The sequence below is a fragment of the Microcebus murinus genome, chromosome 20, assembly GCF_040939455.1.
Source record: "Microcebus murinus isolate Inina chromosome 20, M.murinus_Inina_mat1.0, whole genome shotgun sequence".
Classification (NCBI taxonomy): domain Eukaryota; kingdom Metazoa; phylum Chordata; class Mammalia; order Primates; family Cheirogaleidae; genus Microcebus; species Microcebus murinus.
This window is the reverse complement of record NC_134123.1, coordinates 20409190-20424645: the sequence shown is the minus strand read 5'-3', so window position 1 is coordinate 20424645 and position 15456 is coordinate 20409190. Positions and strand designations below refer to the sequence as shown.

General features: G+C 44.2%; 1 protein-coding gene across 1 annotated transcript in view; it reads right to left on the bottom strand.

Annotated features, from left to right (window-relative positions):
- The window catches only part of CDH1 (cadherin 1), a 71574-nt gene that overhangs the window by 21792 nt on the left and 34326 nt on the right, over positions 1-15456 (bottom strand). Inside the window, exon 3 of the mRNA XM_075995743.1 lies at positions 2933-3159. Coding sequence (XP_075851858.1) covers positions 2933-3159 — 227 coding nt within the window. The remainder of the gene's footprint in view (positions 1-2932; positions 3160-15456) is intronic.

The window sequence follows — 15456 nt, the reverse complement described above, 5'->3', positions numbered from 1 at the left end:
AGGCTGGAGTATCATCATTAGCTCACTGCAACCTCAAACTCCTGGGCTCAAGTGATCCTCCTGCCTCAGCCTCCTGAGTAGCTGGGACTACACTATGTACAGGCACGTTACTATGCCTAGATAATTTTTAAATTTTTTTTTTTTTTGATAGACAGGGTCTCCCTATTGCCCAAGCCGGTTTCGAAATCTTGGCCTCAAGGGATGCTCCCACCTTGGTCTCTCAAAGTGCTAGGATTACAGGCGTGAGCTACCACGCCTGGTCAATCTGTCATTTTTAATAGCAACATTACACATAGATGATTTAATATCAGAGCTTATTCAATAACTCGATATTCAGGTGTTTTCTACTTCTTTTATGCTTTTCCTGGGGATATAGGTCCCCAAAGTGGAGTTACCAGCCAAAATGAGTATGTTTTGGGAATTGGTACTAAGAACTGCTCTGTGATCAATACAAATCTCTCAACGTCATTGTATCTATATGGTTTCCATTTGTTATAACAGAAGCTGTTGAGATGGGAACCAAAACACCCTTTGGGACTTGTATTGAACAGTTTTTGTTTGCAATAAAGATAACCTTATGCACATGCAGGGAAATAAGAGAGCCGAAGAAGAAATGAAAATATCTTCCAAATTGTTTAAGTGTTTTAAAGTAATTACCGGTAACGCAGTAAAGCTTCCAGAGGAAAATTCCATCTCCCACCTGCCACATGAGAATACTAACTCACAGTTATTGACCACTGTTTGCCAAGTTCGACTCAAGCCCTGTTTCCTGGCTTTTATAAAGTTTCAAGACGCACAAATACATGTGCGATGTCACCAGGCATTATCACAGACCCCTTCCCCAATCCTGCATGCTGGCCACATGTGCACATGTGCATACACACACCTATGCCTTCTCTCCCCTCCACATCCTGGTGTTTGTCTCCAAGGGCGGGCTCTGGAGCTAGGCTGCCTGGCTTTGAATGCTCACTATGACACCCCCTTGTCCACAGTAGATTACTTAACTTCTTTGTACCAAAGTTTCCTAGTGTCTAGAATGGGGATCATATTAATTAGTAGCTACCTCGTAGAATTGTCGGAAAGATTAAATGAGATGTTGGTATTGCATATAAAGCACTGAGAATAGTGCCTAAACATAGTAAGTGCTCAATAAATAACGAAGATGATTGTTGGACTAGTGGGAAAACAATGATTTACGGTTTTATTGGGATTTGACCCCAGCACTGGAACAAAGTATGAAGCTGACCATCAACACTGTACCCTAAGCCTGAAAATGGCCATTGCGCACAGCCATGGTGAGCAAACGGGCATTGATGAATGAATGCAAACTCATGTGCTATATTGAAAAGGATGACAAACAGCACAGCATGCCTTACTGACATCAGGATGGCAGGATATTTTCAGTCAATGATAATAATGATGAATGTTGTGCTGGTGAAACATAACACTAACATTTTCATGTGTGAAATTGTGGGGAATCATGCCCAAACACACTAACATGGAATTCATCCCTCAGAAAAGCAGGATACCAGACTGAGAAAACTCACCTATACAAAGTGAAAGAATTAAAAACTTGGATCTATTTTTATGCAACTTAAAAGAAAGGTAAGATAGATTTCTACCCCCTCTTCTTCTTTATTTTGCATAAATCACTATAACTTGGGGTTTTATATAATATGTACTTGAACCCAATCCTGATATAACAGATATGGAGACAGAGGCAAAATTAGTAGAAGTGGGCAGGAAAAATTGAAGACCCAAGTTGAAAACTGTCTCTTGGTCATAAGAGACGCACAGCTGCCCAGCAAGAACTCGCTGTGCTGAGCTTATTCACATGAATGATGATCAGTTGGAGACTTGAGTCAGAGGGCTATGTTAATACAGTTCTGCAGTACTACGTTCCTCATTTTTCTGGTCTAATTACACCAGGGAGAAAAATCAGATCTATCAGGAGGACTATTAAGTTCCAAGAATCTCAAGAGACTTTGGGCGGAAAAATAGACGCCAACTTCAAAGGCCTTAGCACTTACATACAACACATTCCACACTTCCAAGCCAGTGAACTGGATACAATTAGAATCTCCCCCAGAGACACATTTTAGTAGGAAGCAGCACAGAAGCAGTTTGGAAACTGGCAAAGGCGTTTGGCTTTGGCAACAACCCACTGAAACATTCTTGCCAGGAACCTAGGCAGATATACATGCTTCCATTCCAGACCTATGGCCAGGCCCGGCACATGCAACGGGGAAGGATCTTATGGAGGTTATGGTCCAACGGGGCCAACTTCTTTGCGGAGACCCTCCCCACTGGAAACACGAACAGCAAAACCATCAGAGACTCGGCCTCTTGTGCATTCTTCCTCCAAGAGGAGCGTGATCAGAACTAACAACTACTGAGACTCATTATACGCCTTGCATATTCCTAGCATTTCACATGTATTAATTCATCTCGTGCTCACTGTCACGTCCATTTCACAGATAAGGACATTCAAGCACACACCTGTTAAGTATCCCCTCCAAGGTCACTCGGGTGGTAAATGGCAGGGCTGAGGTTCAATCCCAGACAGTGTCCAGGCCTTTGCCCATTCTTCTATACTACCTGATCCCCACAACTCAACAACAACCCAAACAAAACAACCCAGCAAAAATTATCTCACTTAGATCAACACTTCTCAACGAGGGGTGATTTCCTCCTCCCCAGGGGCTACCCGGCAGCACGTGGAGATATTTTTGGTTGCCATAACTGGTGGAGGTGATACTGGTGTCTAGCCAATCAAGGCCAGGGATGCTACTAAACATCCTATAATACACAGGACAACTCCACACCACAAAAAAATTATCCAGACCAAAACATCAATGGTGCCAAGGCTGAGAACCGGGATTAGACAGTAGACTAAAACAACAGCAAACTTCTAAGAAACATTCCAACGTACGTGACGGTCACGGTCATGGTTGCGGTGGTGGTCCACTGGCTTCAGCGTAACTTTGGTGGAAAACTTCCTGTGGGTGGAGTCCCAGGCGTGGACGTGAAAACTGGTCTCTGGATTGTGAAGTTGGAGGGGCCGTTTGACTGTGATCTCACCATCCGTGCCCACTTTGAATCGGGAGTCGTCGGAAAAATAGACTGTCCTCGGCCGACCAGTGCATCCTTCAAAACTCACTGCAGGGCAGAAATCACAGAGATTAGGAAATTGGGCAGGTTAAAGATGTCTCCAAAGGGCGACCTTAATTCACCCACCAAAAGCCTGACACAAAAAGCAAACACAGGCAAAGCAAATCATAATCTGGCGACAGAACAACAAAGCTATCAAAGGAGTCGTTATCACCAGCATATGCTTCACAATTACAGGCCATTGTTCACGGTGGTCTGATTTTTTTTTTTTTTCCTCATCTACTTGTCAACTGAAAACAGCATCTTGTATAGAAAGGAACTTCTCTTTTTCAGTATCAACAAGAGGGGCCTTCCCTTTGGATGCCTCTTGCCAATATGAAAACAGACCATTAAAGTAACAGAGACAGAGCTGGCTGCAGTGGCTCACACCTGTAATCTTAGCACCCTGGGAGGCCAAGGCAGGAGGATCACTTCAGCTCAGGAGTTCGAGACCAGCCTGAACAAAAGCAAGACCCCTGTCTCTACTAAAAATAGAAAAAGTAGCTGGGCGTGGTGGTGCTTGCCTATAGTTCCAGCTACTAGGGAGGCTAAAGCAGGAGGATCACTTGAGCCCAGGGGTCTGAGGGTGCAGTGAGATACGATGACACCATCACACTCTAGTCCAGGAGACAGAAACAAGATAACTATTGTGTCCAAAAGTTAGAAAGCTAGAGTTCAACGTACAGTGAGCTGCTATGGATAGTCTACATTTAAATAAATCGTTTAAATTTAAACAGTGACAGATAATAAGAGAGAGCCAGCATGGCACAACGGTTAAGAGTAGAATCTGGACCAAACTGCCTCAGTTCAAGTCCCAGCTCTGCCTCTTACTAGCTCTGTGACCGGGGGCAAGTTATGTAACGTCTTTGTGTTTCAGTCCTCTGTAGAATGAGGTCTGTGATAGTATCTATAAGGGTTGTTTTAAGATACATAGAACAACATCTGGCACGTAAGAAACATTATTTAACCTTTATAAATAAAACAAATCTAACTTTGAATAATCATTGATTCAGCCACCATAACTATTCCACAAAAGACATTGATAAAAGTCAATAGTTACTGAGTGCTGATTACAAGCTTAGTATCTGGGTAAGGGTACTAAGGGTACCCTGTACTAAGGGTACTAAGGGTAATACCTGTTTGCAACCTGAGGCATAGAAGAGAAACTGATCACTGTCAGTTTAGCGAGATAATGAAGGTTTCATAGGAAGCAGTCTTCAACCTGACCATACAGGGTGGTAGGACAAATGCTAAAGACAGAGAAGGACTACTTAGGTGGAGGAATATGACCAATGGCTCAGAGACAAAGCAACTTAAAGCTTTATAGCTACTGATATTAAAGTATTAAAACTTTAAAAAGTATTAATACCCAAAGCTGGAGAAGCTATGGTAAAAAGAGTCTACACTATATTTCAGAATTCCAAAGGACTCATTCAATAGGTAGCCACCAAACTATATATCAAAAACACTGTGTTGAACTATAAAGACAAATTATAAACAAGACAGATAAAGCACCTGCTCTTATTGAGCTTACTCTATTGAGGAAAAGATAGACAAATACAGAAACCAGTACTTTCAGGTAGTGATATGTGTTAGACACAAAGGAATTAAAATATTATGAAAGAGGATGATACAAGAGTGACAAGGGGAGAGTTTCCTGAAGCCATAACTTATGTTAAATGTTGAGGGCAGGCCTTTCTGAGGTACAGGAATCTGAGCTGGGACCTGAAGGAGTCAGTCTTACAGGAATCTGGCTCGAGAGACTTCCAGACAGAAGGGAACAGTTGGCAAGACAGTTCATTCTAGGAAATTCTCAACTTGGCCTGTTTTCCTCCCTTTCAAATAATTGTCCCTCATCTCTCCAGTGGAATTTCTATTTCATCCAAGTGTTCTTTTGTAAAAATTCCAGCTGTTACACCCATTTTACAATGCTAGACACCTCAACAATCATGAGGATCAGTTTTCTGCCAGAAAGCCCTGAAGCCACCTGTGATAGCCGGGCTGCAGTTTTCATTAGTTCCACCAGGGGTCACTCTTGCAAACATTTCTTGCAAACAAGAGAACAGCACTGCTCTGGCCAGAGAAAATAAGACCAAATACTTGCCCTTGGGGTGAGAGGGTAGGTATTTAAAACCATCAGTTGTCTTCATTTTTAAGGAGACACTGAGGCTCAGACAGGTTAAGAAATGTACCTAACATCCCAATACTAATAAATAGCAGAGGTGGGATGGGCCTGTAACAGGGGTTACTTAGTCTCATGGGTGGCTCTCTCCCACTCTCTTTCTCTGTCTGGAGAGACCCTGTTAAGGCCTTGGCTATTTTTAGAGGATTCTGCCTCCAAACTAAGATCCTAAGGGTGGCAGAGATCTTAGGCCGCTCATGTAGTAGCTGGGAGTCTGCTATACCTGGCAAATAAACTGAGCAACTAAACCAAGAAAGTTAGTTCACAGGAAGGGAGCTTGGTCCTTGCCTGACCTTCCCTCACCTAAATTTGTTAAAGGAAAAAAAAAAATCCCCTCCAGGCCCTTACTCCTACTATCACCCTTTAGGCTGGGTCTACAAGTCATTTCCCAAACTGGAGAGGAGGAAGATAGGGTGAACAAAGAGCAGCTGTAATAAATGGCGGGAAGATAGGAGACAAGAAAAACAGGCTGGAGCTGGGCGTGGTGGCTCACACTGTAATCCCAGCACTCTGGGAGGCCGAGGTGGGAGGATCCCTTGAGTCCAGGAGTTTGAGATCAGCCTGAGCAATAACTGAGACCCTGTCTCTACAAAAATAGAAAAATCAGTCAAGTGTGGTGGTGCAAACCTATAGTCGCAACTACTCGGGAGGCTGACGCAGGAGAATCGCTTGTGCCCACAAGTTGGAGGTTGTAGTGAGCTACAAAGAAGCCACCGCGCTCTAGCCCAGGCGACAGAGTGAGACTGTCTCAAAAAAAAAAGTGTGTGGGGGGGACTGTTCGCAGAGTCTGCAACTGGATTATAAACCCAGATTCTGCAGTGTTCTTGCTGAGTGGCCTTAAGCAAATTGCTTTACTGTATGGTCCTCAGTTTTCTCTACTGGAATATGAAGGACTCCAGCAAAGGTCGAGCCTACCTCTCTGGGTTTTTGTGACGATCACCCAGGACAGTGAATGTGATCACATCCTGTGAGCTGAAGAGCGACACAAGTGGAAGAGATGACTATTCTTTCTGTGCACTTGGGTAGACAAGCTAGAAGACAAGTTCTTGCTAAATGAACAGATGAGCTGTAACATGACAACAGAAGCAACAAAAAACACAAAGTCCTTAAAGGATGGGCATTTTGAGTTTCAACTAGGAATTTCTCTTCAAACTAGCAAAACTAGATGCTTTTCAAAGAACCCTCCCCCAGCCCCAGCAGAAGTAACGGGGCAGCCAGGCTGTGTCTGGGGGCTTGTCAGGTAAGCAGAGAAGAAGAGCTGCCCTGAATTCCTTTCCCTAAACGGCCCAAATCTGGGCAGTGAAAGTTGAGACAAGCATGATTGGACTTGCCAAGTGTGGAGGCCTAAAAAAATGTAAATGGTTTTGCAAAATAACTTGATGCAAGGCACTTAACCTGCTTTGGGGCATCGTTAATGGTTGGCTAAGCCCCACCCTTTGAGAAGTGACAGGGAGCCCCAACCTGAATTTCCAGGTGCTCATTAAAACTCATCTCTTCATGCAATCTGATCCTCCGGACTGATAAATCGGAAATTATAGGAAAGATTGAGGGGCTCTCCAGCCCCAGGAAGGCTCTGGGAAGCCCACTTCAATCCTAGCAAGGGATGAGTTATCTCTGAGCCTCAGCAAACTCTAAGGCCAGCAAGTAGGAGGAAACCAGACAGACAAAATGTCAAAATTAGAGGATCAGTACATGGGGACTGGGTATATTTGAACATTGTCATGATAAAAAGTTAAGGGCCAGGTGAGGTGGCTAACACCTAAAATCCCAGCACTTTTGGAGGCGAAAGTGGAAGGATTATTTGAGGCCAGGAGTTCCAGACCAGCCTAGACAACTTAGCGAGAACTGTCTCTACAAAATATTTAAAAATTATCTGAGCTTGGTGGCATGTGCCTGTAATCCTAGCTACTTGGGAGGCTGAGGCGGAAGGATGACTTGAGCCCAGGAGTTGGAGGTTGAAGTGAGCTATAATCGTGCCACTGTACTATCTAGCCTGGGCAGTAAAGCAAGACCCTGTCTCAGAAAAAGAAAAGAAAAATCAAAACCATCTCTTCCCTGTAGTCTACATAGCAAAATAATAAACTTTCTAAAAGAAATTAAGAAAAAAAGAAGCATCTGTTCATGTCTTTACCCACTTTTTAATAGGGATTTTTGTTGTTGTTGCTTATTTGCTTGAGTTTTTTAAAATTTTTTATTATTTTTAATTTTTTTTTTATAGCCTTCCAATTCAGCTGCATGCTTGAGTTCTTTATAAATTCTGGTTATTAGCCCTTTGTCAGATGTGGAACTTATACATATTTTCTCCCTTTCTGTAGGTTGTCTATTCGCTCTGTTGACTGTTTCCTTAGCTGTGCAGAAGCTTTTTAGTGTAATCAAATCCCATTTATTAATTTGTGTTGTTGCCAGGATTACCATTGAGGAGGTCTTTTGCATAAATTCTTTGCCTAGGCCCGATATCTAGAAGAGTGAGCAAAAGATATAAGAGAAGCTTCTCAAAAGAAGAAAGGCCAAATGGCCAAGAAACATATGAAAAAATGCTGAACACCACTGTACTAATTGTCCAAGAAATGCAAATTAAAACCACAAAGAAGTATCACCTTACCCCAGCTAGAGTGACATTTATCAAAAAATCCCAAACCAATAGAGCTGGTGTGGATGCAGAGGGAAAGGTACACTTACACATTGTTGGTGGGACTGCAAATTAGTACATCTCTGGAAAACAGCATAGAGATTCCTCAAAGAACTAAAAGTTGACCTACCATTCAATCCAGCAATCCCACTACTGCGTATTTACCCAAAGGAAGTCATTTTATCAAAAAGACACTTGCACTTGAATGTTTATTGCAGCGCAATTCACAATTGTAAAGATGTGGACTAAACCCACATGCCCATCAATTCATGAGTGGATTAATAAAATGTGGTATATGTACACCATGGAGTACTACTCAGCCATAGAAAAAGACGAATTAATACCTTTTTGTAACAATCTGGGTGTAACTAGAGACCATTCTCCTAAGTGAAGTCTCTCAAGAATGGAAAAACAAACTCCACATGTACTCACTATTAAACTGGAACTAACTGATGAGCACACATGTGCACAGAGGGAAGTCAAACTCAGTGGAAAGCAATGGGGGTAGTGGGGGGACAAAAACCTACCTAATGGGTACCATGAACATTATTTGGGTGACAGGCACACCTTCAGCCAGGACTCAAGTATTACAAAAGTGATCCATGTAACCTATAACATTTGTGCCCCCTTCATATTTTGAAATTAAAAAGAAAGAAAAGACAAAAACACCACCACCAACAAAAAGACAGTCTAGAACAGTATGAACTGTACAACCAGAGTTAACAGTAATTGGGGTGGAGGTGAGGGGAAGGTTGAAAGAAGTGGGGTTGATGTAGTTATGGGAGGCAATTTTTTTGTTTTTGTTTTTTTTTTTGAGACAGAGTCTCGCTTTGTTGTCCAGGCTAGAGTGAGTGTCGTGGCGTCAGCCTAGCTCACAGCAACCTCAAACTCCCAGGCTCAAGCAGTCCTACTGGAACTACAGGCATGCGCCACCATGCCCAGCTAATTTTTTCTATATATATCAGTTGGCCAATTAATTTCTTTCTATTTATAGTAGAGATGGGGTCTAGCTCTTGCTCAGGCTGGTTTCGAACTCCCGACCTCCAGCAATCCGCCCGCCTCGGCCTCCCAGAGTGCTAGGATTACAGGGATAAGCCACCATGCCCGGCCTTGGGAGGCAGTTTTTTAAAAAAATGCACATTTTCCTTATACATCTTTGTATTATACTGTTTGTTAGAATTGTTTTTTAAATGTGATTTAAAAAAAAAAAAAAAAACTAGGCCAGGTGCGGTGGCTCACGCCTATAATCCTAGCACTCTGGGAGGCTGAGCCGGGTGGATTGCTCAAGGTCAGGAGTTCGAAACCAGCCTGAGCAAGAGCGAGACCCCGTCTCTACTATAAATAGAAAGAAATTAATTGGCCAACTAATACATACATTAAAAAAATTAGCCGGGCATGGTGGCACATGCCTATAATCCCAGCTACTCGGGAGGCTGAGGCAGCAGGATCGCTTGAACCCAGGAGATTGAGGTTGCTGTGAACTAGGCTGACGCCATGGCACTCACTGTAGCCTGGGCAACAAAGTGAGACTCTGTCTCAAAAAAAAAAAAGAAAAAAAAACTAGTAAGAATGACTTTTTAACACACTGTGACTCTTGAATGTTGTGATTCATCATTCTAGCCTGTCTAGTAGTAGCTTTCAACAGAGGGCCCTGGAAAAGAGGACTGAAGTTCAACGACAAATTAAACTGAAGTTCATGGGAAGTTTTTGGTCCTGAAGCAGTCTTTGAGCGCTCAGCAACTTTCCTTGCTTGGAATTGCCATCACGCTGTGCGACAGTCCCCACCGATAGTATCCCATTTTTTCTCCTCCTCCCACTGGCCCCAGAACTGGAATGTGAGTGGGTAGACAGTCTCAAAAGCATCTACATATTTCTAGAAGGTGTTGGGATTGAAGGACAGGGGCCTGCTATCAAAGGCAGCTAACCGTAGTTGAGTTATTCGGTAACCAGCGGGATAACCCCAGTCTCTTAGAAGCAACTGCTTGACAGTAGCGTTTTGCCCACAGCACACACAAAGGGGCACATTATGGACTGTCTCCCTGTCATCAGACACGCATTCCCCGCAGCTGACAGGAAGCACACTGCATTTAGCTTGATTGCAAGGACCATTTGAACTGGAGCGCTCAGCCTCAGGAAGAGAAAGTCCCACAATACAAACTGGAGGACAAGATCAGAGAACCTTCTGGGGCTCTTGGTGGCCATGCTGCCACTGGGTACCCCCAAACTAAAGGCTTCAGTTTCCTTCCAACTTAAATACTGGGGATAAAAGACAAGAAGTTTAACTTGATGGATGAGAGGTGCCCTGGGGCGACAGACAGCCGCATTTAGCTAGCTGGGAGGTTTTGGTCTCGCAAGTTAGGAGCATTGTACAAAATATCTTTCTAGGTTGACCATTTTCTTAGATGACACTGGGTAATTCTTGAATGTGTTTTTTTTTCTTTTTTTTTTAAACCCAAAGCCTTGGAAGAAGCATGTGTTCTTTTTTTAAACATTTTTAAATATATATTTATTTATTTATTTTACTGATAAGGTTTCACTCGGTCACCCAAGGCTGGAATACAGTGGCACCATCATAGCTGACTATAACCTCAAACTCCTGGGCTCAAGTCTTCCTTCTGCTTTAGCCTCCCCCAAGTAGCTAGGACTACAGGTGTATGACACTAGGCCCAGCTAATTAAAAAATTATTTTTGTACAGATGGGGTCTCGTTATGTTGGCCGAGTCTGGTCTTGAACTCCTGGCCTTAAGTGATTCTCTCGTCTCAGCCTCCCAAAGTGCTGGGATTATAGGCATGAGCCACTGTACCCAGCCCATGTGTTCTTTTGTTTGATGTTGATGAAATTGGTGAGCATTACAGGTTTATTGAGAACCCATGCTAGCAGAAAATGTAATTTTACATTTAAAACAATGTGAGGGAAAGGACAATCAGGCCTCTGGTTTGTTCCCATTTGGGACATGTTGAAGAGGATGTTCAAGTTCCACTGGGAAGACTGACCGTCTCTTCCGCTCTCACAAGTTTTTAACTGTACACGGGTCCTTTTGCTACTGAGAACCATGGGCAATAACAGCAATCTAATGTCCTCGTTACATACAGCAGCCCTGTGAGGTATGGATTTAGCATCCCTTGTTTATAAATGAGGAAACCGAGGATCAGAGAGGTGAAAGGACTTGGCCAAGTCACACAGCGATGAAGTCAGAGAGGCTGTATGACTGTCAGGACTCAACCTCCTGGACTAACCACCAGGCAGCCGGACTCTTAATTCTGATGAGCCATTTGTGAGACTGCTAGCTGCATAGACACCAGGAAGTCAGTTCACAAAAAAAGAACGGGACAGTTGGAGAGCAACTAGAACGAGAATGGTATTATAGCAAAAGCATCGTTGTACACACTCACTCCCTGTCTCTCCTCTGATGAACAGTTCCAGGCCCCATAAAAAGCTTAGGATATTCTACAGCACGCAAAGGAGGACGTCTTGAACTTCAGATTCAAGAATGTTCTCCTTTATGTCATCACTTTGCGTAATAAGCCAAAATCAGTCAGAGTTCCTCTAAACAGCCAGCTTCAACCCCAAGCATTTTTCCGGGGAAGATAAGCAGCTTGGAACATCACATTGCACAAGTACGGCTCCCAGCGCGTAGCCCAGGGCAGCGGCTGAGCCACCTGCACCCCTTGTTGCCAGGCAGCTCCTGGGGGATCTGCCTGCATGAGCTTATGAGGTGTTTTTCTAATCACCCCTCCAAAACATCCTTGCCCAGAACAAATCATACATGGTCTCTGTCTTCACTAACTTACACCCTGAAGACACATGTCAACAATGAGCATTTCTTAAGCAAGAAGCAGGAGCGAAGTCTCCTTGGCTTCTGTTTCCATCAAAGCAAATGAGGAATTGGGGGACCATGGGGAGGGGTACAGGGAGAGAAAACAGTGAGGTCAAAGATTAAAGAAAAATTAGCCCAGGCCCATTAACCCATTACTTCCCAAAGGGGAGTAAATAAAGCCAAAAGGGGAAATCGATCTATCGCCCTTGACTTTTCCCCGCTTGTTTTAAGGTTACTCCTGCTCCGGGTCATTCCTGCAGTGGCAGTGAGTGTCTCTTTCCTTTCCAGGTCCTGATTCTGCTTGGGCTAATGCTGTTTCCTTCTCTGAAGACAAACACCGTAAATATTGACCAGAACCAGCCAGGGGCAAAGGTAATAAATGGCACTTCTGAAGCTGGTTAAAAGCCAGTGCAAACATGTTTACAGTTTCACATTTGTGTGAGTGGGGTCAAACTAAGGTTCAGATCCCAGCTCTGTTTCTTAGGTGCTACCTAATTTATTTTAACCTCCTTTGAGCATCAGTTTCCCTACTCTGCAAAAGGGAGACATCCCTACCTCATTCCTGAGATTGGCCCAACAATTCTTTCTTCAGCAAACCTTTCCCAAGCCCTTACTCTTGGCCAGGCATGGTTCTAAGGCCTGAGAGACACAGCAATGAGCAAACAAGTCCCTACCCCCATGGGGCTTGCATTCCAGTGGAGAAGAGACAATTAACAAGTAAATTAGTAAGTATCAGGAATGAAGAGTGTCATAGAGAAATATAAGCAGGTAAGGGAGTCCCAAGGGCTTTATGCAAAAGACAGGATAACTTAATAAACAGCATTTAGGGACGGCTTCACAAGGCATTGGAAGAGCCTGCCCCAGCTTCCAGCTGCACCCAGGAGTGAGGGGACAGCCATGCAGCAGTGTGGGCGGAAGCATTCCTAGGTTCTACTCGAGGACTGACACCTGTTGTGTGCCTGCTGGAATCACTAGTGGGTGTTCTAGTGGAATTAAAGTAACTTTCGCACCAGGGCCCCACACAGGCCTGTGGGCAGGGGTAGCTCCTGCCCCTTCAGTCCAGAAGAGCCAGAGGGCCTTCCCATTTCCCATGCCCTTCTTGACAACACGGCCAGAAAATAACTCAGTTTTATATCATTTTCCTTTGCAGGCCTCTCCCAGACCGTACAAGAACAGCCAGTGCCCATTGACAAAAACCTTAAAAAACTCCTGCCTGGCCAGGGCTCCAGCGGGCTGGGCGAGGGGGAGAAGCTGGGCTACTTGTCTGCTCAATTCCAGACCAAGTGCTTGGTTTCATTTTTCCAGAGTGGTGCACTAACTGGCAAGGAATCGCATCTCAATTCGTTTTAAGGGGGCGAGGGGCAATTGAACTCCATAATGGCAAGCAGCTGGCAGCAACATCTGGCCTCCTGCAGAGGTGGAGGTAGGGGGGACTTCTTCCCTTCCTGGTTCGGGGAGGGAAACTTGTTTGGTTTCCTCAAACAGAACAAGGAGCACGGGGAGGCCCTCTGGCTCCCACACCACGTCGGGAGGGCTTCCCTGTCCCAGCTCTGGCTGCGTGCTAAATACACCCGTTCCTGCCTGCCTTAGTACGGAGGCCATAAATGATCATTCTCATGGGCTGTGGCCCAGGAAACATTCCTGTGGCCAGGAATGTTTGGGCAACTCCAGGAACTGTTTGCTTATCGATTAGAAAGAAAAGGCTCCTGCTTACCTCGTGCCTGCCCACTTTTCCTTTCTGTCGGGTTCCAGAGGCCAGGGAGGCCCCATGTACTGAATTCCAAAGCACCTAAATCCTTCCCCTACCAGCCTCCTGCAGACACCTCACAGAAAAGGGCAGCAGACAGGCCCGAGAGGTGGGGGACTGGGTCCAGGGCCCTGATGTGGTGCCGAAGCTTAGATTTCCACTTGTGAAATAAAGCACTCACCAAAACACTGCCTAACATGGTTTCTGTCCAGGGTCTAACACGTGCCGCACATAAGACTCTCCTGGGGCGCTTTTTACAAACACCCAGACCAGGGCCCTGCCTCAGATTAACTGGATCCAGATGTCCAGGGCTGGGGCAGTAGCAGCTAAGGGGGAGGGGTTTATTTTGGGGTGATGAAAATGTTATAAAATTGATTATGGTGATTTTGCAAAACTGTGACTATACCGAAAGCCATTAAATTCTACACTTTAAATGGATGTTATGTATGATATGTGAATTATACCTCAATAAAGCTGTTACCAAATTAAAAAACGAAAACCAAAAGCACAAAATACTCATGAGCCCATCCACACAGAGAAACCACGGCTAACACCGATTATGTGCTCTTCAGAGCGTCGGATCCTAGTCCCTTTCCTAACTCACTTACTCCCCGTCCTCCATCCCTGGATATCCTGTTTCTCTAAAATGAGGGTCTGGACGTTATTATATTTTTAAAGATCTACCTGTCCAATTTGCTTAATTTTTCACATTTATTCATTCATCCTAATAACTATAAGGTTATTAGGATGAATATAATATGGCATAGCTACTCAGCAAGAAAAAGGAACAAAACACTAATAAGCCATTCACAAAAAATTACAGAGCCCGTTTATATGAAAATTCTAGAAAACTGGAGATAGAAAACAGATCAATGATTGTCTGGGGCTGGGCTGGGCTGAGCTTGACTAATGTGGGGCCCAGGGAACCTGGGAGGTGATGAAGTGCTCTAAAACTGGTTTATAGTGATGGTTGAACAGCTGTATACATTGATATAAATTATCTAACTGCACATTTACAGTGGGTACATTGTATGATAAGCTACATCTCAACGAACCAGTAATAAATACAGTTATTAGGGTCTCTTAAGGAGGACTCCATGAGTCAAAGTCCCATAGTTCAAAAGGGACACAATCCAGGCACCCAATAATGGCAAAACTATGAAAAAGTGGAGATGGAAAAGAGAGGACATAATAATTCTTATTTTTTTAGACAGAGTCTCACTCTGTTGCCCAGCAGCCTAGCTCACAGAAGCCTCAAATCCCTGGGCTCAAGTGAACCTTCTGCCTCAACCTCCCAAGTAGCTGGGACTACAGGCATGCACCACCATGCCTGACTAATTTTTTCTGTATATTTTTAGTTGGCCAGCTCCTTTTTTTTCTCTTTTTTATAGAGATGGGGTCTCCCTCTTGCTCAGGCTGGTCTCAAACTCCTAAACTCAAGTGATCCTCCCACCTTTGCCTCCCAGAGTGCTCGGATTACAGGTGTGAGCCACCATGCCTGGCCTAGACTTATTCTCTATAAAAAAAACAACCCAGATACAAATAAGTACCAATTTAGGGCCATAGTCCCAAGCGATGGCTGACACAGGAAAACTGTTGCGGAATTCGGAATCTTTGAATCATTCAATAATTCAAGAACAAGATCTGGAAACCTCTTCTACAGGGAATGAATATGCAGCTTGCACCACATCCAAGTGTGGGTTGTGCTGAAAAAGCTGGGACCCTCTGCCTCTGACATTTGGAACAAAACTCCTAAAACAGCCCGAAAGAACAGCTGGGAGCCAAAGCTGCAGAATTAGGCATTTCCCACAGAGTCTCCAGGTCACATGCATTTGCAGATGACTCCACAACAAGTGCTCGCTTGTCTGATAGAGCTTACAAGAGGAGGCCTTTTCCTTTTTAATGGATGCTAGCATCATTTTTCATTACC